At 47.3% G+C, this 26,839-nt stretch overlaps 1 protein-coding gene across 1 annotated transcript; it reads right to left on the bottom strand.

Annotated features, from left to right (window-relative positions):
• Positions 1–15,703: 15,703 nt before the first annotated feature.
• On the bottom strand, positions 15,704–25,120 carry ATP6V1G1 (ATPase H+ transporting V1 subunit G1). The gene is made up of 3 exons (XM_080709627.1): positions 25,038–25,120; positions 19,122–19,222; positions 15,704–16,245 (listed from the first exon to the last, which is right to left on the bottom strand). The coding sequence occupies exons 1-3, from the start codon at positions 25,117–25,119 to the stop codon at positions 16,072–16,074; spliced, it is 357 nt and encodes a 118-aa protein (XP_080565753.1). The 5' UTR covers position 25,120; the 3' UTR covers positions 15,704–16,071.
• Between the last annotated feature and the right edge of the window lie 1,719 nt (positions 25,121–26,839).

A 26,839-nucleotide genomic window follows, 5' to 3' on the forward strand; every position in this document is an offset into this window, starting at 1 on the left:
AGCCAGGTGTTCAGGAGGTTTGTATTCAAGAACATGGACTAAGTCATACTAAGCGGATTAAATGCCAGCCCGCCTCCCAGTGGCTCCAACGAGGGCGAGTGGTTTAACCTTAGAGTGTCAGCTTCACACCAAGGCCCCTTCCCCACAGGCAGCCCCAGAATCACTGAACGACGCATACAAAAGACACACAGCAGCACCTGGAACAAAGAACACACTCCAGGAACAGCAGTCTCTAAAACAGCTGCTGTTAATGGGCAGGTGTGGCGGCGCCCCCTGCAACCCCGTGCCTGGGAGGCTGAGACAGGAGGATCACCAGGACAGTGCACAGTCACTTAGTGAGACCCTGTTTCAAAGCAAAAAATAATACAGGGCTGAAAGTGTAGCTCAGAAGTAGAATGCCCCTGAGTTTATTCCCCAGTAACACACATACACACACACTCTCGCACGCATGCGTGCACGCAAACACACTGCTTTTATTGTTGACACAGTTGCTGTGCCAGAGCTAAAAATTTTAGTTTTGAGCTTCCAGGTAGCCAAAGCTAATATGGAAACACTACCAGCCTTCTTGACCTTTAGCTATAAAAGACCTTGAAAATGCTTCCCCCAGAGCCAGGCGTGAGAGGGACAGGGGTCTCACCTTTACCCACTTTTATCCCTTTTATCAGCAAAAGACAGGCACACCCTTGTGTCTGCTTCCTTGAGGAAACTGTGAATCCCTGTGACACCTATGATGGCTGCCACCTGCACACTACCTGTTATATGTCCAAGTAGAAACCTGAGAATTGCCCCTTGCCAAAATAAATCATGCCCAAGTCCCCTGGGAGACACACCAGCCCTGCTCCGTGTTTGGTGAAAAGTCTCCTGGGATTTTTTCAAGGCTGGCAATGCCAGGGAAAACCTGAAGTGTCCACGTCTGCTGGATTCCAAGCGGGCCCAGGCATCCGAAAACAGAGACACTGGTCCCCATGGCCCCATCGCCTTCTGCATCTCTCAACACTTAAACAGGACCAATGACACAATTTGCAGGGCCCCCCCCCCATGCAAAATGGACGTGCAGGGCCCCTAGTTCAGAGACCATGAAGCATTCCCAGGGAGCCATGGCAGAGCATTGGATCACACCTGGGGAGGGGCTTTCTAAGAGAGGGGCTTGGAGTGACCGTGCAGGTATGTGCATCTGAAGCTGACCTGGGCTTCAGCTCCCAAAGGTCACTTGGAAGCCCCTTCTCCCAGCAGAGAATATACACCAGATGAGCTTTTAATTAACAATTATCACACATCTATCAGACACTAAGGAACGAAAATAACAAAATGTGATGAGAAGCCCCGTGCAGTGACCCATACCTGTAACCCTAGTACTTGGGAGGATTACAGGTTCAAGGCCAGCCTCAGCAACTTTGTGAGGTCCTCTGCAACTTTAGTGCGACCCTGTTTCAAAATAAAAAATAAAAAGGACTGGAGGTGTAGCTCAGAGGTAGAATGCCCCTAGGTTCAACCCTCCAGTGCCCCAAAAAAAAAAAAAAAGTAGTGAAAAGATTCAAGACTTTGGAGCCAGAATGGACCTGCATCCCTGCACAGTGACTCACGTGCTCTGTGACTCTTGCTGTCCAGGCACCCAGCCCGAACCTTGCTGTTCTCATCTGGCAAATGGGGATAGAGCGGCCTATTTGTTCAGCTGCCGTGAGGCTATAACGAGGAGACACAAGCATCCCACCACGTCTCTACCCACCGCAGGGCCCCTTCCCTTAAACATGTTCTAGTTCACGGGAATCTGAGGGGCACAGGTATGAAGTTGAGATAGAAGAGGAAAAAAAAAAAAAAGAAAGAAAGAAATAGTACAAAGGAGACAGAAGGGAAGGAGAAGGAAATAGAATTTCAATTCAGAAATTCTGCCTACTCTTACAGGCCCGTGACGCCCTAAGCCAGTCTCTCTCCTAAGCCCGTCACTCCCAAATTCTTGGAAATCTGTAAAGCTTAAAGGTAACCAAAATGCACTCACTTAGGATGATTTTCTTGTACACTGTTAATTAACCTCACACATACACACGCAATAAATAGCTTCAGCGTGAGAGATACAAAATCTTGAGGAACCTACAATAGGGGACTTTCCAGGGTTATCTACTGACCAGACAATAGAGACCATGTGGAGGAACAGCACACCATAAACCATCATGTGATCCCAAGCTCACCAAACTGATATCCTTACCCACCTTCCCATACCGCCCCTCACCACGTTTCCTTTAAAAGAGGAGCCAAGCAGCCCAGCATGGTGGTGCACACTTGTAATCCCAGTACTTGGGAGGCTGAGTCAGGAGGATCGCGGGTTTGCAGCCAGCCTCAGCTGCTTCGTGAGGCCCCTCACAACTCAATGAGACCCTATTTCAAATAAAAAATAAAAACTAGGGCTGAGGGTGGAGCTCAGAGGTAGAATGCCCCTGGGTTCCATTCCTAGTAACTCAAAAAAAAAAAAAAATTAAAGAGTAGCCAAACATACTTGTGTTTATAGCAGCACAATTCCCAATGGCCAAATTATGGAACCGACCTAGGTGTCCAACAATTGATGAATGAATAAAGAAAAGGTGGTCCATACACACAATGGAATTTCACTCGGCCAAAAAGAACAAACTATGTCATTTTCAGGAAAATGGATGGAACTAGAGAATATTATGCTAAGCGAGATCAGACTGTCTCAGAAAGTCAAGGGTTGCATATTTCTTCTCATACTTGGAAGCTAGAGAGAAAATAGAAAATGTTAGGATAAGCAGCCCAGTCATGCCAAAGATGGCGGCTCTCCGGCTTCTCTTCCGGATTGTGCTGACTACCTCATAGCCTGCCAAAGGGGCCATGGGATGCCCAACAACCAGTCCCCTGATAACACACCCACTGGGGTATGAACCATCCAACGAGTAAACGCCCCGTACTTTGTGTGATCTTCCACTGTGAGCGGAAGCCCCCTCCTCCCAGCTGCCTGATGTAAGCTGTCTTAATAAAGCTTTTGCTTGCTTGCTTATCTCCAACGGCTGGCCTTGGGTCTTTCCTGCGCTGACCCCGACCCCCAGACCCCCTTCAGAAAACACAAGGGATGTGGGGTAAAAGAGGACAAAGACACACTGGGCGTGGTGGTGCACGTTTGTAATCCCTGAGCTTGGGAGGCTGAGACCGGAGGATCGCGCAGGTTTGAAGCCAGCCTCAGCTGGCTTAAGAGACCCTGTTTCCAAATCAAATATAAAATAGTCCCAGGGTAGAAGGCCCCTGGGTTCCATCCCCAGTACCACTAAAAAAAAAAAAAAGGAGAAAGACCAGTAGAATAGTGGAAGGAAGTTGGGGGAGGGAGGAGGGCAGAGGACAAAGAGGTTTGAGGAAGGAGACAGTTTACATAATGCTATCTTCATACATGAAGGGCACATTAACAATCTCAGCAACAAGTGTGGAGGGGGAAGGATCGGAAAGGACCCAAACCAAGGGCTGTGCGTGTATTTGTGTCGCACTGAACCTCACTACGATGTAGAAGTACAATACACCAATAAATATATGTTTTTTTAAAAAGAGGAGCCAGAAACCCCCAAAAGGCATCCCTCATTCTGGAGATGACCCACGGTCTCCCCTGAATGTCTATGTATTGCTTTCATAAATAAATATTTCCTAAATAATAATGTGTGTCTATGCCTCTGACTGGCATGTGCTAAAATTATTTTCTATCATGTAAGCCAAGGACCCTACACACACACACACACACACACACACACACACACACACTCCTCCTCCTCCTCTTCCTCCTCCTCCTGTGATAACATGATCTGCCCAAGTTGGTTGGCTCTCAGCTGAGGAACCAGGGAAAAATTCCAGCTATCTGGCTCCAGAGTCCAAGGCCATAATTTCCAATGTCCTTGAACCTCTGGACCTGGTCTGGCTGTCTCTGAACCTGTTACTGAAACCACCTTTCAAAATAGTGGGTCAGAAAAGACTGCATTTCCCAGGCATGATCTAGAAACAAATTCTACTGGGCAGGAGATGTTTACTCCTAGAAGGGCAGGATTTCCCCTCCTTATCTAGTCCAAGCCCTGGCCCAGAGGCAGATATGGCATTCACAAATATGCCAAGCGTTTACCAGCCAATCTATCTGATCATGCCTTCCTTAATCATACCTTGTGACCCCAAGAGCCATGAAAACAAGAAAAATAACCACGAGGAGGTACCTTGCTCTGACCACCACTGCCACCCTTCTCTGCTTCTCATCTGATTACCTGTGGGCCCACAAGGCAGATAAACCCTTCCATCTATGCTCCAGACAAGAAACTCAGGGGCATCCCCGCTACCAACCTCTCTGGCCAGAGCTGGACTGGAGTCTCAGAAAAGCCCGGGGAGCCCTGGAGTGAGGAGGCCCAAACACCAGCGGGAGCTGCAGAGGTCTGAGGTCTCCACACTTCACAGAAAGTCCCATTAGTTACAAAATCCCACACGGAGGCATTGGGGGAAAACCACAGCACCGAGTCAGCTGCCTACGACTGTGTCAGCTGCCTACAGCTGCCCACAGCCACAATCAGACTTCATTCATTCACCAGAGGCTACTGTGAGTGATGGCTAAAAGTAACTTGCCTGGTCCCACCGCTTCCCACCTGAGTGATCTTGAGCAAGTTCCTGGGCTTCTCTGCCTCTGTCTCCTCACATGTAAGCGGGGACACTTTCCATTTGTGATATTTTGCATTCACATGGATAAATCAGACCAGCACTGGGAAATCAGCCGTTGCTGAAGGAATCTAGCGGTTGTCATTTTTACTCCACAGACATTCCCTAAGAACCTTCCAGAACCAGGGCCAGGCTATGAATGTAGTCCCGGGGCTGAGGGGAGGGTTCTAGGTTTCCCAGGAGAAGAAGAGGCTCCTAGGCTTGGCAGAGGTGGCGGTGCCAAGTAGGAACAGGAGTGGGGCAGAGGCCAGGACGGCCAGCCATCACAGCCACAGCTGCCCACGGGCTACAAAGGGCAGGAGGCTGGCGAGCCCCAAAGGCAGACTGACCTATTACCCTCCCTGCATCCAGGGCCCCGCTCCACTCAGCCCTGCTCCAGCTCTAGGGGTACCAGGGGAGAGCCAGGCACCCAGGCGAAGGCTGGGGAGCCAGAATGTGGAGCCTTGGGGCTCTGGCCACAGGCTGCTAAGGACTCCCTTTGGCGGCTCTGCATTTTCACTGACCTCTGGTCGTTCCTTTTGCAGGGCCGCGCCAACAAGCTGTCCCCACCTCTGCAGAGGCGGCCCAGCCTCCCTAAGAGCCCTAAGAACGACGTGCGGCCCGAGATTCCTCCCGGAGAAAGAGAAACCACCGTGCTCCCCGGCCAGGTTCCGTTTTGTTGGACTGGAAACCCCACACGCGACCCTAAGAGGGCCTGTCGCAGAAGTTTGGGGGTGCTAAAGTCTGGAGGGACCAAACTCCCCATTTTACAGACGTGGAGAGTGAGACCCCAAGAAGAAATCGAACCGTCCGAGGTCGAGGCGCCGATCGATCGGGGAGCAGCCAGGACGGACACCCGGCTGCGGGGCGCGGGACGTCCCAGCGTGCGGGCCGCGGCTCGTCGGTCTCGGTCCTCGGCTCCCGTGGTCCGGGCCTGCAGCTGGGGCGGGGCGCGGGGGTGTCCGGCACCCCAGAAGCCGCCCGGGGGAGGCGCCGGGCCCCGCACCCCGGGCAGCGCGCCGCTGGGTGAGGCCGCCGCCAGGCGCCCGGGCCCAAGGAGCGAGCGCAGGCCCCGAGGCCACCGCGGCGCGCGGGCACGCGCACTCCGCCCGGGCACGCGCGCACTCACCGCCGCCGCCGCCGCCGCCGCCCGGGCGCGCGGAAGACCGGGGGCGCCGCGCCCCTCCGCCGCAGCTCCCCGCGCCGCCGCCCGCGCCACCCCGCCCCCGGCCCGCCCGCCCCGCTCCGGGAGGGGCCGCCGGCGTTTCATCAGCCCGCTCCCCCGGGGCGCCGGAAGGGCCGGCCACGTGCCCGCGCCCTGCGCCCCCGCCTGAGCGCGCCCCCAGCCCGGGACAGGCACCGGCCACCGGCCCGGGGAGGGGGCAGTATTATAAGTATCTCAGGGACTTGTTTTTAATGGAAAAGCCAGTGCTGTTTTATGGGGAAGAGCTTGGGCGCGGGGATCAGACTCCCTGAGCGCAATCCAAGCCTCCCACTATTTGTGTCAGCTTGGGTGAAGTATTTAAGCCCTCTGTGCCTTGTTTTGTGTAAAAATCAGTCATGATAGCCACCTCACGGGGCTGTGTTAAGATTCAATGACGCCGAGCGCGGTGGCACACACCTGTAATTCCAGTACTTGGGAGACTGAGACAGGAGGATGGTAGGTTCCCCCGCCAGAGAGCACAGTAACTTAGCAAGACCCTCTTTCAAAATAAAAATAAATACATAAAAAGGGCTGGGGTGTAGCTCAGTGGTAGGATGTCCCTGGGCTGGATCTCCAATACTGTTAAAACAACAAAACACTCAATGAGTTAATCTGGGTAAAGTGTGGTTGACACTACCAGGCACTTTATACCTGGGCGACTGTTCACTCTGTCTGCGCCACCATGGTCGCCATTCTTAATCGCAGAGGCCTGCCATGAGAAGTGCCCTTCCCCTGAGGAAAGCACTAACCTGGTCTATTTTCTCTTAGAGCACACATGTACATGCATGTGTTTATATGAAAGGGAACCCATTCTGATCCCTGGAGCACCCTGCTTTTTCATTCTACAAAGTGCCTGGCTGGTTATTCATCTCCTGCCAGGACACTCCACTCTGCCTCATTTTTCTTTTAAGAGGATCATAAACTCCTCTTTATTGCAGAAAGGGCCTGTACTCTCCCGGGCCCTTCCCTCCTGGTACACATGCTGGTGGCTCCCATTCCTGCTGACAGACGGCTGGGATTGTCATGCTCGCCTTTTTACACGCGTGCCACGGCCTGCACTTCTACGAGCGGACATGCACGCATTATTAGTTTCCACAGATACTGCCGAAGTGTTGGAGGGTTTCAGACCACAGGATTTACCAGCAGAGTGCTTGGAGTCAGCGAGCGGTAATGAGAAATCTAAGGGGCAGATAGCACCCAGGCACCCTCAGGGAAGAGAGGATCTGGGCTACTGAAAATGAGTTCATTCATTTACCAAATCAGCAGTGGGTGCCTGTTAAGGACCCAGTATTATTCTGGGCAGCAGTGAGTGACTAGGGGCATGGGGTATATCCACCCAAGGGATGTTGGACAGCATATTGAAAGGGATCCTGCAACCAATGTGTGGCCTGGTCCCCATCCCAACCCCACCTCTCCAAAACACCTGCCTTCTCTGTGCATGAAGCCAGACGTGGTTCTCCTGCCCTTTCTGCCAGGCTGCCTTCCCTGTTCAATCTCATTACTGGCTTTCTATTGTGTGTTTACATGTAAACCCATCAGTCCTCTCTGCCATGAAGACACAGAGGCGGGACCTTTGGAGCTGGCCAACCAGGCTCCACTAGTTACTAACACACAAACTTAGCTCAGTTCACTGAGTTTCAACCCCCTTGTTTATGAAAGGGGCATAATAATGTTGTGCTGACATGACCGATTGCAAAATTTAAATGATGCAGTGCTAAGCAAAAAGTGCTCAGTAAGCCTGGCACAGTGGTTCACACCTGTAACCCCAGTACTTGGGAAGCTGAGACACGAAGATTACAAGTTCAAGACCAGCCTCTGCAACTTAGTGAGACCCTGTTTCAAAATAAATAAAATAGGGCTGGGGTGCAGCTCTGTAGTAGGGTGTCCCTGGATTCAATCCCCAGTACCACCTCCCAAAAAAGGACTCAGTAAAAGTAAGGTGCATTCTTAGACAAGAAGGCACTGGGCGCTTTCATCTCTGGAACTTCTGCACAAGGCCAGTCCTGACTCTGTGCCCTGCAGGAGTGTGGGCTCCATGTAAAATATAGAAATGGTAAATACAATCCAGTCAAAGGGGAGTAACAGCAAGGAGAGCCTGCTGGAGGGCAGACTTCAGCAGCCATAGCTTGCTGGAGTCACAGGGCTTCTGTGGTGACCTCAAGCCTCCCCCAGCCCACCCAGATGGATCTGTCTCTACTCTCCTGAAGCCCCTAAAACCCTAAGCCCCACCAAACACCAAGCATCTCAGTTCCTCAAGTTCTCTCTCACTTCCATCCTGTGGTTACCATTCCCCCTCCACCTGGACGGTTTCTCCCAAGCCCCATCCCTACCTCATCAGCCCACTGACTCATCCTCAGGTCTCAGCTAACAGGGCCTTGAGGGGACCCAGTCTGGGCCTCCTCAGCCCTTTTCTCATTTATTCAACCTACGTCCACACCTTTCACAGGGCACAGTGGCTACTTAGTTCTCACCCCAAAAGAGAATAAGCTTTTTGGACATAGGGTTGTTTCTGCCCATGCTAAAAGCCGTGCCAGCACCCTGGCCTCAGTGTTTGTTAAATGTATCTGGGCCAGGCGTGGTGGCGCACACCTGTAATCCCAGCACTTGGGACACGGAGACAGGAAGATCACAGGTTCGAGATCAGTCTCTGCAATTTATCCCTCAGCAACTTAGTGAGACCCTGTTTCAAAATTTTAAGAAATAAAATAAAATAGCCGGGTGTGGTGGCGCACACTTGTAATCCCCGGGCTTGGGAGGCAGAGACAGGAGGATCGCGCAGGTTCGAATCCAGACTTTCTGGCTTAAGAGACCCTATTTCCAAATAAAAAATATAAAAAATAGGTGTCTGGGAGTGTAGCCCGAGGTAGAAGGGCTTCCAGGAACCCCAGTACCACCACTAAAAAATAAAAATAAATAAAATAAAATAGGGCTGGGATGTAGCTTGGGGGTACAATGTCTCTGGACTCAATCATAGAATGTCTCTGGACTCCATCTCTAGTAAAAAAAAAAATATATATATATATATATAGATATAGATATAGATATATGAAGTACTGAATGAATACATATGAGTAAAATCACTAGGGCCTTAACTATAGGTAAATCCAAATAACAGCAAACCCAGCCATAGCCACCCTACTCGGTAGGGCCCACCGTCCTGCTGAGTGCGCAAAGCTAGAGCCATGTCTGGGGCCTGGCTGCCAGCACTGTTTGGCAACCTGTTTGAAGCACAGCTCAACTCCGTTCCAGCCTGGCGGAACCTTGGATTGTTGCAGCGGATGGGGAGGGGAGCTCAGGACCACTGGATGAGTAAATAAAAAGCAAAGATCAAAAGCTAGATCTTTGGGGAAACTGGCCTGCCGACGATGGGTTTGCTAATTTTCAAAACTTCTTTTTAGACACATACCAATAATAATATTATCATACCCTGAACAAACTGAAATAAATCTGCAGTAATTCAAGCTGGGAAATCAGACAATCACAGGTTTCAATCCAGGCTTTACCTACCACTAATTAGCTCTGTGACTTTGAATAATTGACTTGATCACTGTTGAGCCTCAGTCTCCTTATAGGTAAAATGGGGAGAATAATGTCTACCTCAGAGGGACAGAGAGAGAATTAAGTGATGTAGGTAAAGCACCTGGAATTTGTATTGTTAATAAATGTCATTTGTTAAATGTGGTACTGGGGACTGAACCCAGGGATAGTCTACTTCTAAACTACACCCCCAGCCCTTTTTTATTTTGTTTTGAAACAGGGTCTCTCTAAATTGCTGAAGCTGACCTTGAACCTGCAATCTTCCTGTCTCAGCCTCCCAAGTAGTAGGACTATAGGTGTGTACCACTGTGCCTGGCTAAGTGTGAACTATTTAAAAATTTATTTCTGGCTGGGCGTGGTAGCGTATGCTTATAATTTCAGCACTCTGGGAGGCTGAGACAGAAGGATCACAGGTTCGAGAAAAACCTCAGCAACTTAGTGAAACCTTGTTTCAAAAGAAAACAGAAGCCGGGCGTGGTGGCGCACGCTTGTAATCCCCGCGCTTGGGAGGCGGAGACAGGAGGATCGCGCAGGTTCAAAGCCAGCCGCGCGCCCTGGCTTAGGAGACCCTGTTTCTAAATAAAAATATAAAAATAGGTCTGGGAGTGTAGCCCAGAGGTAGAAGGGCTTCCAGGAACCCCAGTACCACAAAAAAAAAAAAAAAAAGAAAACAGAAAAAAAATAGGGCTGGGGGTATAGGTCAGAAGTAGAGTGTCCCTGGTTTCCATTCACACACACACACAAACACATACACACACACACACGTATTTCTGAAACCAGGAGCAGGGGGCTTCACACATCCACTTCAACTCCTGGAAGTCACATCAGCCAATGCTGAATTCCTCTGTAGGATACACATGGCAGACGTCGACAGCGCGGGAGCTTGTCAGGAGGGGGTTGGGAGTGACACACTTCACACTTCACATGCTGCTTGTCAGAAAACTGGGTCAAAACAAGAAGAAAACCGACTCTGAATTCTATCAGGAAGGCCAACAATCCACAGCAGTGGGGAGAGGTGTGTGTGTCAGGGATCCGTCTCTACGCTATATTCAGAAAGGTAAGTGCCAGAGACAAGTATAAAGGGGGAAAAAGAGCAGGGCCAGAAGGGGAAAAAACATCTGGCTGGGGACAGTGGGAAGGACAACTGAAGGTAACTGGGCCAAACACACACCTGTAATCCCAGTACTTGGAAACGATTGCAGTTTGAAGCCGGCCTAGGCAACTTCATGAGGCTGTCTCAAAATAAAATAAAAAAGGCTGGGGATGTAGCTCAGTAGTAGAGCTTTCTTAAAAAAAATATGTGGGAGGGACTGGGTTCAATCCCCAGCAACATACTCGCACACACACATATACACACAGGTAACTGGCCTTTTAAATATCAGTTGGCAGCCCCATTGTGCACGCTGAACCCCAGCCCAGGTTCTCTTGGTTAAGTGCCACCATCTGTTCTAGAATGCTGCCATTTTCCCCTTTATTTTCAAGTAGGAAAAAAGAGGAAGTGGTCTGCTGTCTGGGTCTACCCATCTGCACCAACAACCCCATCCCCCACTGGCCAAACAGTACAGTACAGTACGTACAGTACAGTACGCTGCGGCCTTGCGTTCACTCAGTCCAGGAGCCAATTGGAGCCATTTGAAACTGTAAAAGCCAGAGGAGCCAGGCATGGTGGCACGTTTGCAATCCCAGTACCCAGGAGGCTGAAACAGAAGGATTGCAGGTGCATGGCCAGTCTCAGCTACTTAGTGTGGCCCTCTGCAACTTACTGAGACCCTGTTTAAAAAAAAAGAATAAAAAATAGGGCTGGGGGTATAGCTTAGAGGTAGAATGCCCCTGAGTTGAATCTCTAGTACCTCAAAAAAAAAAAAAAAAAAAAAGGCTGGAAAAGCCAGAAAAGGTTATTTGTTGACATGATGTCTGGCAGCTTCCTCTCCCCAAACCACTGACCAAACCTTTCAATAATGTGCCTAGCTTGTCTCTCAGTGCCTATGTGCACAGGAAGAAAAAAAAGTAATTTTTAGAAAGTACATAGCTAAGACTACCCGCTGGTTGTCAGTCAGCTCAGAGCTACCGAAGTGATGGGTGACCAGCTGACAGGAGAGAAACTCTGACATCTGCCAGCTTGTCTCTGAAGGAAAGAAAAATAGAAGTGAAAAATGAGGGGCCCGCAGAACCCGCCACAGCCCATTCTTTCTGTCAGACAGCTTTAATTGATTTCTGGTACCATCAATCTTCCTGAGTGGGAGGAAGGCCGAATACCTCCCAAGAAATGGAGAATGTGTGTTGCCAGCCTCACTCAGCAGGGCCCAGAGCTTGACCAGGGCTAGAGGAAGCCGTACCCTGCCCAGGAGTCCTGAGTCTGAAGGCAGAGCATAGGATTTTGGGAGTTGGTCTTTTGCAACGCTGGGCCCTCCAGCACACTAGATACGTGCTGCATCACTGAGTTACACCCCCAGCCCTTCCTTGAAGGTCTCACTGAGCTGCCCGGGCTGGTCTTGAACTTGTGATCTTCCCACATCAGCTCAAATAGCTGGGATTACAAGCATGCGCCACATCCTCTGAGCACGAGGGTTTTCACATGCCCGCTTCGGACTGCTCTGACTTCAGTCTGCCACTTCTCTATGACCTTGAACAGCCCTCGGCTTTGCTGGATTGTGGGGCCTCATCTGCAGGGCCATTGTGTAAAGTGCCCAGAACATGAGGCTCCTTCCCTAAACAGATGCAGAGATTCATGTGTGGCTTTTAACAAGTTTCTTCATCCTACCAAGTCCCCCCACCGCATCCATAAAGTAGGAGTGGTTACTGAGGGAATTTGTGCAAGACACTACCCACAGGGTTACACAACGCCTCCCCGTAAGCTCTTTTATGTCTCCCATCTCGGAAAGCTTGAGTAAGTCTTAGCTATACCAAAGAATGGAGTGGTCAGTTTCTGTACTTGAAACAGTCAATGTTGGGGTATCCTCCTCTCTCAGCAACTGTAAAATTGCCCAAAGCACAAGTAAGGAGCATCAGCTTAGAAAATGGGAGAAGCTGCTGGGGTTGGTGGCGCACGCTTGTAATCCCCGCACTTAGGAGGCTGAGACAGGAGGATCGCGCAGGTTCGAAGCCAACCTCAGCTATTTAGTGAGGCTCTCAGCAAATTAGTGAGACCCTGTTTCCAAATAAAATATAAAATGGGTCTGGGAGTATAGCCTGGAGGTATAAAACCTCTGGGTTCCACCCCTAGTACCACCAAAAAGAAGAAAGAAAGAAAGAAAGAAAGAAAGAAAGAAAGAAAGAAAGAAAGGAAGGAAGGAAGGAAGGAAGGAAGGAAGGAAGGAAGGAAGGAAGGAAATGGGAGAAGCTGGGCATGGTGGCACACAATTATAATTCTAGTACTTGAGAGGCTGAGACGGGAAAATCGCAGGTTTGAGGCCAGCCTCAGCAACTTAGCCAGAACTTTTCTTTTTGGTACTGGGATTGAACCCAGTGCTCAACCTTCAAGTTACACTCCTAGCCTTTTTATTTTGAAACAGAGTATCATTAAATTGCTATGGCTAGCCTCTAACCTGCAATCCTCCTGTTTCAGCCACCCAAGTACTGGGATGTACTTGGGCATGTGCCACCAGCCCTCAGAGACCTGCTTCCAAAATAAAAAAGGCTGAGGGCATAGATGGAATGTTCCTAGATTCAACTCCCAGTACCAAAAGGAAGGGGGGGATGGGGACAGTGAAGAGAATCACATGAGGAAGAAACACACAAGAACCTGATTATTAAGCTCAGTACTGAGAGGATGTGCAATACTTAAAGGCACAGGCGCCCGATGATGCTGAAGGAGCTTGGCCCTATGCCTACACAACCCTGGGCTGCTTCCTTAACCACTCTCTGCCTCTAAGCCAAAGAAAGAGTTGCTGAGGCTGAACTGGTTAATATAAATGCAGAAGTTCTTAGAACACTAACTGGCATGTAGAAAGCCACTGTTGGGGAGTTGTGGGTTGGCTCAGTGGTAAAGGGCCTGCCTCACACACACGAAGCCCTGAGTGTGGTTTCTAGCACCATTAAAAAAAAAAAAGAAGGAAAGCTGCTGGCAATCCTGTTTTACTATTTTACTAGTGGAATACGCATGGTCCCCCTATTTCTTGCAGTCAGGCTGGGTCACAAGAGCCTCATGGAGAAGTGTCACGTGTCACTGCAGGGCTAAAGCATACCACAGTGGTGCAGGTATCCACTTTTCCTCCCTCTCTGCCATCACGGAACCTTCATGCACTGTGGTGAGAGCCGGAGTGGAAATAGTGAACCATGGAGGCACACATGGGCAAGCTGCCCAGGCCACCCAGCCTGTGGCAACGCCGCCAGAGATGAACCTCTGCCACAACATCAGCATTCATCATTTGAATGATGCTGAACAATCCGGGTCCTACACCCGCACGACGCTGGGCTGCTTCCTTAACCACTCGGCCACTAAGCCAAAGAAACAGTTGCTAAGGGTGAACTGGTTAATATAAATGCAAAAGTCCTTAGAACACTAACTGGCCTGTCGAAAGCCACTGTTGGGGAGCCATCATGAAATTGCTATGGCTAGCCTCGAACCTGCGATCCTCCTCAGCCTTTATTTTGAAAGGTCTCAGTAGGCACCATGGTGGCGCCTGCCCCTGCCATCATCATTCAGCATTCACTCAACACCTAAATGTTCCAGGCACCACACGTAGTGCTTCAATGTATTTTAACCCTTCTTTCTTCCAATCTGGGGATAGTTGTGGCACCCAGGGACACCTGACACTATCTAGTGACAGTTTTGGTTGTCACACTGCTAAGAGTCCTACTGGAATCTAGTGCAGAGACCAGAGACTTGCTAAACAGTGCTTTAACAAATTAAATGTACAAAAACAAAAAATAAAACCCAGGCCCTATCTCCTTTCTCAGTGATAACCATTACATTTCTACTTCTGGTTACTCCACATATAAGTATAGGCATGCATACAGCTTTTACACTCCCACAGGAACAAACCACACCCACTGCTCTGCATGTTATCTCAAGTTCATTCTGTATCACTGTCCTTGGAGAGCTAACAGTCTCACAGATGCTAATCCCTAAGGGCTGAGGATGTAGCTCCATCGTAGAGTACTTGCCTACCATGTGGGAGGCCCTAGGTTCAATCCCCAGCACTGTATAAAAAAAAAAAAAAAAATGATTTCCCAGCAAAGATCGTAATGGAAGCCTTTCCCTTTGGAACTGCCCAAGGGAGCTGCTGAGACCTTAGTCTTGGCCCCACCCAGTGACCAGTTCAACTTACCTGGGAGGAACCTGAGCACAAACCACCAGCTCCAAGGAACAACCAAGACAGAGAACTGGAGTAAATCCTTCCACCTGTGCCCTGCTCCTCACTCCTCCCAGACCTTCTCAGTGTTCTTAATCATGGCCCAAGGAAGGAGGGTCAACACTTGGCTGAGAAGCAAGAGCACTGGAACTCAATAGGGACATCACTGTGAGCCTGGCAAGCAGTTTCAGTAAAGTGGCCGTGTGTTTAAAACAGTAAAAATTAGAAAAGCTCTTACAGTAAACCCTTTGGAGGCCCTTGATTATAAAAAGGAACAGAAAAATGGCACAGACAGCAAGTGACCTAAGATCTACTCACCCTGCAGAACATTTGATGCTTTACAAAACTACCATCTACTTACGTCACACTGCTTCAGAAAAGCAAGGAAATCCCCCAGGTTCTCAACTATGTCTACCTACCAGACCAGACAGCGGTCAGCTCAACGAAGGCCACAGGCTGCTAGTGTGAAGTCACTACAGGCATCTCCCACATCATGTCACCCTCCAGGAAAGAACTTGCCCAAAGCACCCACCACAAGGTCCTCCAGAAAAACAGACTCCTTGGCTAATGGCTGTCTGTCAACAGTTACAGGGGAAAAAACAAGCAATTTCTTTCCTGCTAAAAAATGTACACCATAAATACTTTCTAATTATGTTTTCAAATGTGATCCATGTGTTAATTTCCTAAAGAGAAATTCTGTAGAACATCTGGGTCAAAGCGTACTTTTATTATCATAAAGGATGAACCAGAGGGGGGAAATACAGGACAAAGCTTTACTTTTAAATGTTTGTTAAGTACACCAAATAATAACATGTAACAAGTTCTTGAGTCCTATCATCTAGCAATTTTGATTAAGATAAACTAACAGCAGCCCAAAGAAGTCTCTCACTATTCATTGTTCTAATCCCTAGCCAGGATGGACTGCTTTAAGGCTGGCTGCTGCTTGGTACAAGTTACGCAGAGCTATTTACTACTTTTTCATAGATAAAGCCCCTGACCTTCAAGAAAGTATAAGGGAAAAAATTATTTAACCCCTTTCTTTCTTTAAAGAATTGTGTTTTTTTCCTACTAGATCTAAAAAGAAAAGTCAACACTGACACATATGTGGCTTGGGCTAAAAGGCATAGGAAAACAGACAACATACACTCAATTAAATTTCTAATGAAGGGCAGTAAAACGATGAAAGCTCTGGATAAGGACAACTCTGTACAAAGAAGCTAGATTTGCTACTCTCCAGAAGTGAAGGAAACTATGATAGAACACACAGAAATAATGCAATGCCTTTCACAAGAACAGAACTAAAGCTAAACACTAAATCTCCACATTCCATGAGACCATCTAAGATGCCCATCCACCAACAGGTGCTCTTTTCTTCTATCCATTTATGCGATAGTTTTCATGGATTTCTGGCCGGATGTCGCAGACAAAGGCTAAGAGGTTATCCAAGACTTCATCCCTGTTCTGCCGGAAGTAGGTCTGGAGGATGGTCATCTTCTCCTGGGTCTCCTTCTCCACTTCAGAGCTGCAGCTGCCATGAGACCCCAGGGCCTAGAGTTGAGGAATAATGACACAGGATATCAGAAGATGCTCTGGTCATCCAAGAATGTTTCATAAGCTATTTGCTGACTTTTGGAGAAATCTCAACTCATCAATCAACACAATGAATGAGTAGACAGCAACCTAACCTTGTGACTGGAAACCACACCTATGCAAAAGCAAACTGCAGAGCAATTTCACTACTAGAAAATTCTCCCAGAAACAAATTCACATTTCTCGTAAAGACTAGAATCAACCTAAAGACTCAGCACTACAGTGGCAGTGACACACTCTTGGAATTCAAGCTACTCCACAGGCCGAGGAAGGAGGATGCAAGTTTCAGACCAGACCGGGCAACTTACCAAGACCCTGTCTCAAAATAAAGGGACTAGGGATATATATAACTCATTGGCAAAGCACTCAATTCTCAATCCCCAGTACTAGAAAAACAAAACAAAAAAATAATGTTCAGCAATATGAAATAAACTACAAAATATGTAGTTTACGGGGGAGAAATACAAGATATAAAAGTTGTCAGTAGCCGGGTGTGGTGGTAATCCCAGTACTTGAGAGGCTGAGACAGGAGGATGGTGCCAGTTCGAAGCCAGCCTCAGCTACTTAGTGAGACCCTGTTTCCAAATGAAAATATAAAATAGGTCTGGGAGTGTAGCCCAGAGGTAGAAGGCCCCTGGCTTCCACCCCCAGTACCACCAAAAGAAAAAGAAAAATGTCAGTAAGGTATATTTTGGTGTGTGGTTTTACAAGTGGGAAGATATCTGGCATTAACCTCTTAAAAAATAAACACAAGAAAGGTGTAATTTGAATATACACGGAATTTCACCATTAATGGTTAATGTTTTAGCTCTTAAATTTAGGAGATTCACCGGTCTTATGAAGTATGTTACCTCAAATATACCCAAAAAAATAAACAAGCCAACTGTAGCCAGCTCTGAGGACTGAAAATCTGGTGAGAGAAGTTAGCCTGGCACTGCTGCTGTAAGTGCTTCCATGTGTTACTGTATGCATGTCTTCACTGTGCAGCTCCTAGTCACATTAACACACTGCTTTGTGAATTTCCTTCTACCTTCTATATCATCTTTAAAGCTGGCTTTTTGTTAACTGCCACACCCACTTATTTTACTAGAATTTGACCAGCTGGTTTCTAGAAGATGTAACTTTGACCCTTTTCATCGCCCAACCTGTTCCCACCTCATTTTATTTGTGTGTATATGTAAGTTAACGACACTACCCTTCATCCTTTTATAACATAATGGCTTCAGCATTTGCACACACTACTATTTCTCATATGAACCTATGAGGAAGCTCTCACTCCACTTTTTACAGATGAGGAGACCAAGGCTCAAGGGCCAAGGCCAAGGTGAACACACAGAGTCGAACTCAAGTCCTCTGAGTTCAAACTTAGGACACTTCAGACTGGAACTCCTCACATATAGGAATAACCTGGTACATTTCACAAGAGCTCAGCTGCTATTCATGTTCGCACATCTATAATCCCTACATAAGGGAGGAAAACCCCCCACTACCTCTGCTGTATGAATACAAAACATTTGCCAAGCTCCAGAAAGTTGTCTCACAACTAAAGAGGGTACCATGGACATTATAGGAAAAGAGCATGTGCTTTACAGTGCAACAGTGATATTATCTCCATCAGCAACAGAAAGGGCAGATCCAGGCAGGAGGTGGCAGCCCTGGCACAAGAGTATTCTGTGTGCAGTCTGACAACCTGCAGCACCAACCAGAGAAAAGTGTTAAGTTTTAATGGCTCAACCACTGGACTTGGGCCTGGAAGGGTGTGTATCTGATACTGGACACAAAGGCACAGACCTTGAAGAGGCAAAGGCAGAGCAGAGCTAGAGTCTTGAATGTATTAGTTAAGCTCCCAGAACAAGAGCCCTTCTGCCTGGGTTTTTACACAGGCCAATAAATTATGAACCAGTTTCAGTGGTGTTCTCTGTAACCCATATGAGTCCTGATATTTCTTTTCATTGTGAATCCTTCCTCTAGTCTCCCCTTTCTAGAATTTTCCTTGCATTCCATGTGATTTTGTGCCATGATTACATGTATCACAGTAGTTTATATGGTGGTAAATCTCTACATACTGTACTAAAGCAGGGCTTCATTTTACGTATGTTTACGACAATAAGAGCACTTTTCACAGTCGTATGTTTGCACACATACTTTTTTTATGAAGCCTGTAAATTAAGCTCAGTGAGGGCAGGGACCTATTTCTATTCACAGCTGATCCCCCAGCATCTAGCATACTACCTGACACATGTTAACCATGTAACAGACTTGTTAAATGACTAAGTGAAGACTAAGATTCAATGCTAAGAGGAAAGAAAACTGATCATCCAAAGAGACTCAGCCTGAGCATCCAGTGAAATATACAAGCCTGAGCTGGGTGTGGAGGCGCAAGCTTGTAATCCCCAAGCTTGGGAGGCGGAGACAGGAGGATCGTGCAGGTTCGAAGCCAGCTGCACTGGCTTAAAAGACCCTGTTTCCAAATAAAAAAGTATAAAATAGGTCTGGGAGTGTAGCCCGGAGGTAGAAGAGTTTTCAGGAACCCCAGTACCACCAAAAAAAAGAAGAAAAAGAGAAAGCGTGCCCCTGGATTCAATCCCCAGGATGGCAAGAACAAAAGGGAAGGGAAGTCAAGTTAAATCACTGGAGGTGTAATTCAGTGGTAGAACACTTACTAGCATATAAAGCCTAGAGTTCAAAATCCAGCACTGTAAAATAATAAAATAAAAATTTTCAAAGCTCCAAGAATCAAAATCTCTGAGCCATGCTGGATTATTATTTTTAGAGTGGTGGCAGGAGGGGGAGCACAGGAAACTTAAGCTTTGAACAGAAAAAGAGGGACCCACCGCAGCTTCCTTGGCCTTGAATTCTTTCTCCCTTTGCAGACGGTACTGTTCAATTTCAGCCTGAGCTTCTTCTTTCGCCTGCTTCAGCCTGCGGTTCTTTCCTGTTTTTAAGAGAGAGCGAGCCACATGAGAAAGTAGTTTAAAGACAAGAAAACATTAAGATAGTGAATTTTTTTTTTTTTTTTTTTTGGTGGCGGAACTGGGGATTGAATCCAGGGGCATTCTACCTCTGAGCTATACCCCCAGCGTGTGTGTGTGTGTGTGTGTGTGTGTGTGTGTGTGTGTGTGTGTGTGCATTCTACCTCTGAGCTATACCCCCAGCGTGTGTGTGTGTGTGTGTGTGTGTGTGTGTGTGTGTGTGTGTGTGCATTCTACCTCTGAGCGATACCCCCAGCATGTGTGTGTATGTGTATGTGTGTTAGTTACTGGGGATGGAAACCCAGAGGCTTTTCTACCTCCAGGCTATACTCCCAGACCTATTATTATACTTTTTTGGAAACAGGGTCTCACTAAGTTGCTGAGAGCCTCATTCAGTAGCTGAGGCTGGCTTCTAACCAGAGGCTTTTCTACCTCCAGGCTATACTCCCAGACCTATTATTATACTTTTTTGGAAACAGGGTCTCACTAAGTCGCTGAGAGCCTCATTCAGTAGCTGAGGCTGGCTTCAAACCTGTGCGATTCTCCTGTCTCAGCCTCCCAAGAGCTGGGATTACAAGTGTGCGCCACCATGCCCGGCGCCAGACCTATTTTTTTTTTATTTTGAGACAGGGTCTATGTTATGGAGGATCTCACTAAGCACCTGAGGCTGTCCATGAACCCGTGATCCTCTTGTCTCAGCCGCCCAAGTACTGGGATTATAACTATGTGCCACCATGCCCGGCCAAAATGGTGAGTTTTAACTATAAAAAATTAAAAAAAAATTTAAGACACCAGAGATGTGCATAAGAAAAGGGGAATTTTGAGCTAACAGCATAAAGAAGTATTTGTTTAAGATAAATGCCATCTAGGGCTGGAGAAGGAGATCAGTGGTAGAGTACTTGCCTAGCATGACCAAAGCAATGGGTTCAACCCCCAACAGTGACCAAAAAAAAAAAAAAAAAAAAAAGAATGTCTTTCCTAAGGACAGCTCATAAAGATGATGAAAAAATTGTGGAATGTGTCAGGATATTCTCTCACTTCAACTATTAAAAAAATCAACAATAGCAGCAACAACCAAAAAAAAAAAATCTGGGCATGGTGGCGGCACACTTGTAATCCCAGTACAGGAGGATCGCCCATCCGTGGCCAGCCTCAGCTATTTAGTAGGCCCTCTGCAACTTAGTGAGACCCTGTTTTAAAATAAAGAATAAAATATCAGGCTGGGGGTGCAGCTTGAAGGTAGAATGCCGTTGGGTTCCATCCCCATAACCACACCCCCCCCCAAAAAAAATCAATATTACACCAGGCATGGTGGCACCTGCTTGTAATCCCAGCTACTTGGAGTCTGAAGCAGGAAGATCACTTGAGCTCTGGAATTTGAGACCAGCCTGGGCAACATAATGAATGAAGGAACCAACCAACCAGTATAAGATGGGTGACAGTAGCCATCTGGGGAATTCTTCCTCCCAGGAAGTAAACATCTAAGTATGTTTCTGATGATAATTAGAGCACTGCTTAGGAGCTTAGCAAGGATGCTAATGTGCTCTCAAGGGACATCAATCTAAAGTGCAACTAACGAAACAAATGATGTAACACTGGAAACACACAAAAAAGTCAGTAAAGTGTTGACTGGGAAGATGCTAAGGGGGGGCAGGACAGCACAAGCAGCTGAGAGGTGGGGAGAAATGGGTTCTGGTTTCCAGAAGACAGCAGTTTAACAACAGCTGGGGAAAAAAAAAAAAAAAAAAACCTCTGGGTTGTATGAAAACAGACTCTAAATCCAGCCAACACATCCTCTTTGCTTTGAATCTCTGCTCACTAAAATTCTTGGATACCCCAAAGGAACAAAAACAGTTCTGGACTACCAACCTAAGCACTTATTTATTGCACAGAAAAAGATATCCTGCATCTAAAACTAAGCTTTAGCTGGGTGTGCTGATGCACACTTGTAATCCCAATACTTGGGAAGATGAGATAAAAGGACCCCTGGTTCAAGACTAGCCTTATCAACTTAGTGAGGCTTTTAGAAACCTTGTGAGATCCTGTTTCAAAACAAAACAAGCCAGGCGTGGTGGCGCACGCTTGTAATCCCCGCGCTTGGGAGGCTGAGACAGGAGGATCACACAGGTTCGAAACCAGCCTCAGCTACATAGTGAGGTTCTCAGCAATTTAGTGAGACCCTGTTTCCAAATAAAATATAAAATAGGTCTGGGAGTATAGTCCAGAGGTAGAAAGCCTCTGGGTTCCACCCCCAGTACCACCAAAACAAACAAACAAACAAAAAAAAAATAGGGTCGGGGGTGTAGATCCAAGGTAGAGTGCCCTTGGGTTCAATCCCCAGTACCAAATTAATTAATACTAAGCTTTGTCATATATCATTGTATTATCAGTTTTCCAGAGCCCACTCAACCCATGTAGGTGAATGGAACTGAATTTAACATTCTACCTACTGATTAAGAACCTGTAACGACCCCATGACACCAACACTCTATGCAGCTAGTCTAAAACAATGAACAGATCTCTCAAAACTATCTCTTTCGTTCGTTCTTTTTTTTTTTTTTTTTGGTGGTACTAGGGGATGGGGGGGGGAAGCCCAGAGGCTTTCTATCTCCGGGCTATACTCCCAGGTCTATTTTATATTGTTTATTTGGAAACAGGGTCTCACTAAGTTGCTGAGAGCCTCACTAAGTAGCTGAGGCTGGCTTCAAACCTGTGCGATCCTCCTGTCTCAGCCTCCCAAGCGCGGGGATTACAAGCGTGCGCCACCACGCCCAGCTCTCAAAATTATTTCTTCACATCTGTATTTAGACTACTAGGGTCTGACAGGTGTAGCTTCAATCCACCTGTACCCTGATCCTTCACATGCTATCCTAACCATTTGGGACCATATTCAAAAGCCAAAGATCTTTTCCAAAACAACAATCTACAAACAACATTTATAGCCCAGACATCAGACAGTAGCTCCATATAATTTCATAATATATCACTCCCAAACCCCTTGGCTCCCTAAATTAATTCCTTAATGTCATCTTTGCCTTTCAGCAAACATCTTCAAAATTAATTTTGATAAGCTTTTCTGGAAACTCAAAGTATATGAACAGGAAATATATCTATCCCCTAAGATTAGGGATTAAACCTAGGGCCTTGTACATTCTAGGCAAGCACTCTACCACTGAACCCAGTCTCCATGCTTCTTTAAAGTCCTGTTTTCTTGGGCCTTACAAATGGGAGCTAGTATTTTGTTTCACTCCAATGAAATGAATCATAACCTCCCTTTTTTTTTGTAATCCTGGAGACTGAACCCAGGGGTATTCCACATCTGTGCTACACCTCCTCAAACCTGCGATTCTCCTGTCTGGGATTACAGAAGTGCACCACCACACTCAGTAGCCTTGTTCCAATTCTTAATCAGGCAAATCAGCCATAATTATTCATCCAGACAAGGCATAACTTCTTTCAAATTGTAGCTCTTTGGAATACATCTGTTTCCAACTATTGAAAATCCCAAAATGTATATTAGCAAGCCACTAATCCCTTTAAAACAAACTTATTCAGCAAATAATAGCTACCAGAGATACAAAAATCCCTACACATCAGGCTTGACAGGGTAAAGAAAGGTCTAAAACATAACCGCTACCTCCAAGGAACTCAGTTCTTCTCACCATATTCCAAGTATTTGTTTCTGCATTCCCCCCAAATAGTCTAAATCCTCCCCACAAATGTTACTGATGAGTCATCACTGGACAAACTCTTCAGAAATCATTCTGGAAATACTGCATCTTGCAGCATGAATGGAAACATCCTACAAAGAATAAGAACACCAGAGCATGAATAAGAGATTCCTTGTCACTGCTAATACCCTCAAAAGGAAGCTTTTCCTGGGAAATGAAGAGTATCACAGTCCCTACCAGAGCCATACTTACAATCTATTTGTATGTGAGCTATCTGAGTTTATACTAGAACAAACATCAAGTAATTATTAGACTAATAATTCCTTGATATTTTACCCCTACAAGGGAAAGGAGAACTCTAAACTCCAACTATTCTGCTTTCCAGCAGCTGGTCAAATCAGTTCTCTCTGAGCCTCATTTTCTCAACTGTAAAATAGGAGTAAAAACATTTTTGTCTTCAGGTGGGAAATTGGATAAAGTTAAATCAGACAATATTGGTCTAGTGACTAAGCCATATAATATAAACATGTTGTTGAGAAACTGAGAAAACAAGCACTTGGGAGGGACTCCTAGCACAATCACAGGGAGGAGGAAGAATGAGGAAATGCTTCTGGGAAGAACTGCTGCCTACATTTCCAGATTTCAAAGAAGACTAAGGAGCCGGGCGTGGTGGCAGATGCCTATAATCCCAGTACTTGGGAGGCTGAGAAAGGAGGATCCAGGTTCACTACCAGCTTCGGCTACTTACTGAGGCCCTCAGCAACTTAGTAAGACCCTGTTTCAAAAGTAAAAAAAACAGCGCTGGGGGTGTAACTCCGAGGTAAAATGCCCTTGGGTTCAATCCCCTGCAACACACACACACACACACACACACACACACACACACGACTAAGGGATAGACACCAAAGGGAGGACAATGTTAAAGGTTCCTCCAATTAGGGCAGCCAGTATGCAAATGCCTGCAGGTAGAAATGGAAGTTGGCTTTGCAGAATCGTGGCACTTCCCCATGGAGGAAGAAGAGCACCTCAACGTGAGATGAGGCAAGAATGCAAATGCCTTACCCAAAAGCCCTTCCTTCCTCCAATCCATTAAGGAGTCTGGCTTTACTTGGCTGGCACTAGAGGTCTGCTGACTGGAGAGGTGGTGGGAAAGCCATTTCCAGGCTCCAATCTAGATTAGAACCACCTGTTCAATTCTTTAGCAATCTTCTCTCTCTCAACCCTAACCTTCCACTCATCAGCAATTACCCGATCCAATATCTGCTTCCTTCGCTGGAACCCGTAATGCCAGGATGCTCGCGCACCAGCACAACGCTGGCACTTACAAACCGCATTAAAACGATTATGTGGCCAGGGATGGGAGGGTGAGAAAGCAAACCCCAGGTTCAAGGACAGCCTTCAGCAACAGAGCGAGAAAGTAAGAAACCTAGTGAGACTTTGTGTCCAAACAAAAGTTTAAAAAGGGCTGGTGGTGAGCCGGGGGTGGTGGCGCTGTCTTGTAATCCCAGTACTTGAGAGGCTGAGGCAAGAGGATCCTGGTTTCACAGCATACTCCACTACTTGGTGAGGCCCTCTGCAATTTAGTGAGACCGTGTTTCAAAATAAAGAATAAAAAATAGGGCTGGGGGTATAGCTCAGAGGTAGAATGCCCCCCTGGGTTCCACCCCAGTACCACACACACACACACACACACACACACACACACACACACACACACACAGAGCTGGTGGTGTAGCTTGGAGGTAACCCCCCCCCAGGTTCCATCCCCTATGTGTATATATGTGTGCGTGAGATACACAAAGGATGTACGTAAGAAACATTATGATGTGAGACTATAATGCACCAATAAAACCACACACACAAAAGAATGTATGTAAGAAAACGGTTTGGGCCGCTACAGGAATTTCCAAGAAGTTGTAGTCGTGAACTGCGAAGCTAGCAGTAGAAAGTGGGAAAAATGAACAGATAATCCCACCTTGACTAACTAAAGGTGAGGCCTTCAGAGGCCGAGCCGGCGGCCGCCAGCGTCCCCTCTACCTCGGCGGCCGTCGGGGCCTCCCTCGCCCACCCCTCCCGCCACGCCCGGCAGCCCCAGCCCGCGACTCACGTTTGCGAGCCTCGGACACCTTCTCCGCGGCCCGCTTCTCCGCCTGCAGCAGCTGCTGGATCCCCTGCGACTGGCTGGCCATGGCCGCGATGACACAGAGGCCGAGGGGAACAGCCGAAACCTGCGCGAAGGCCCCTGGAGTCAGCTGACCCGCCCTCCAAGATCTGCGCCTGCGCTCCGCGCCGACGCCCCGCCCTCCGTCACGTGACCCGCGCCGTTGCGTCAGCTGACAGTTTCCTCGCCACGCCCACCGGGCGGGGCCGGGAGCGGAGCGCGAATGCCTCGACTGCGCCTGCGCCGAGCCCTCTTCGCTGTCTTCCCCTTTCCCAGGAGGCCAGTTTCAATAGCTGACCCTTGGCTGGTTTCATTCTGGTAGCCTTATAGTTTTGTCGTCAGTGCTCTAGTCCCTTTCAGTCTGGTATTCCTGCATTACGATGTAAAGAGAAGGAACCGAACCAAGTCACTTTCCCCTTGCTGTCTACAGGCTTTACCCCGTGCATTTCTGGAACTTTCCTTGGGACTCAAAAAAATCTATTGAGCAATTTAAGGGAATTCTTGCCAGTTCTAGTGATTGAGTCCTGGAATCCTGGGTTAGAGAAGTAGGGACACTGGACTGGGGATGTCACTCAGTGATAGAGCTCTTAATTGCCTAGCATGTAGAGAGGCCCTGGGTTCCAAACCCAGCACCAAGCAGGGAGGGAAAAGGTCGCCACACTTAAAATCAAGTCAACAAATAATTTGTTGAATGATCTTTGGACAGAAAAGAAATGTTCAGAATTAGGTAATGGCAATTGTGGGATATCTTGATGCATGTATAAAAACAAACCAAAAACACTGAGCTGTAAATCTATTTGTTGTGGTAGTACTAGGAATTGAACCCAGGAGCATTTTACCTTTGAGCTACACTCCCAGCCCCTTTATTTATGTATTATATTTTGTGGTACAGGAGATTGAACCCAAAGCCATTCTATCTCCAAGCTATACCACCCAGACCTGTTTATTTTTTTAAAAAAATAAGCAGGTTTCCCTAAGGGTTTCCTAAGTTTGCTAAGGGTTTCCCTAAGTTTCAGAGGCTGACCTTGAACCTTCAGTCCTTCCAAGGACTGGGATTACAGGCATGTACCACCACGCCCCGGGGAGTTGTACACGTTAAAAGAATGGACAGTACGGTAGGTGAATTATATCTCAATAAAGTTTTTATTTAAAGAAAAGAGATGAGGAAGTTGGCTGTGAATCCCTCTTGCAGTTTCTAGTCAGTAACCAGTGCCAGCAAGTGGAGCTGTTGATTTTCCCTCTAGTAAGGGATAATTGTTTTATTCGCAAATCTGGTTCTATACTTACGCCTTCACATTAGGCTTCATGTTAACAGCCCAGTTTCTTACACCATCTACAGATTCCAGAATTCTTTTTCTGGAAGCATTCCAAGAGCTTATTGTGTAAAGAAAGAAACATTGGACAATAACTCCTTTGAAATGTCAGACTGGTTTGGATTTTCTGATGATCAGAGTGGATGTTTGCTGTCAGAACTGGATTCCCTGAGGAGGTAGCCCACAAGAACTAGGAAGTAAGGGTGAAGCAAATGCCCTCCAAATTGAGAGCCTGCAGCAGAGATTAACAAGGTCATACCAAGGGTACAGAGGAATAGCAGACCTAAGAAAGATTGATGGGTCGGTCATTCAGAGACAAGCTGGGAGCAAGGGTGATCTTCATAGACCCTGCTCAGCTGTAACTCATGGAGGCTAAACTCCCAGATGGCCTAATTCATAACCCCAGCTCTGGCCTTTACTTGCTAGCTGAAGCTG

Source organism: Muscardinus avellanarius (assembly GCF_963383645.1).
Source record: "Muscardinus avellanarius genome assembly, chromosome: 13".
NCBI classification, from domain to species: domain Eukaryota; kingdom Metazoa; phylum Chordata; class Mammalia; order Rodentia; family Gliridae; genus Muscardinus; species Muscardinus avellanarius.

Bases quoted from the DNA above. Each gene is read 5' to 3' on its own strand.
- ATP6V1G1 (XM_080709627.1), bottom strand. From the start codon at position 25,119: ATGGCCAGCCAGTCGCAGGGGATCCAGCAGCTGCTGCAGGCGGAGAAG. The intron at 19,223-25,037 runs GTGAGTCGCGGG...TCTTAAAAACAG, and splicing joins GGTGTCCGAGGCTCGCAAAC to GAAAGAACCGCAGGCTGAAG. The intron at 16,246-19,121 runs GTGGGTCCCTCT...CCTCAACTCTAG, and splicing joins TCAAGGCCAAGGAAGCTGCG to GCCCTGGGGTCTCATGGCAG.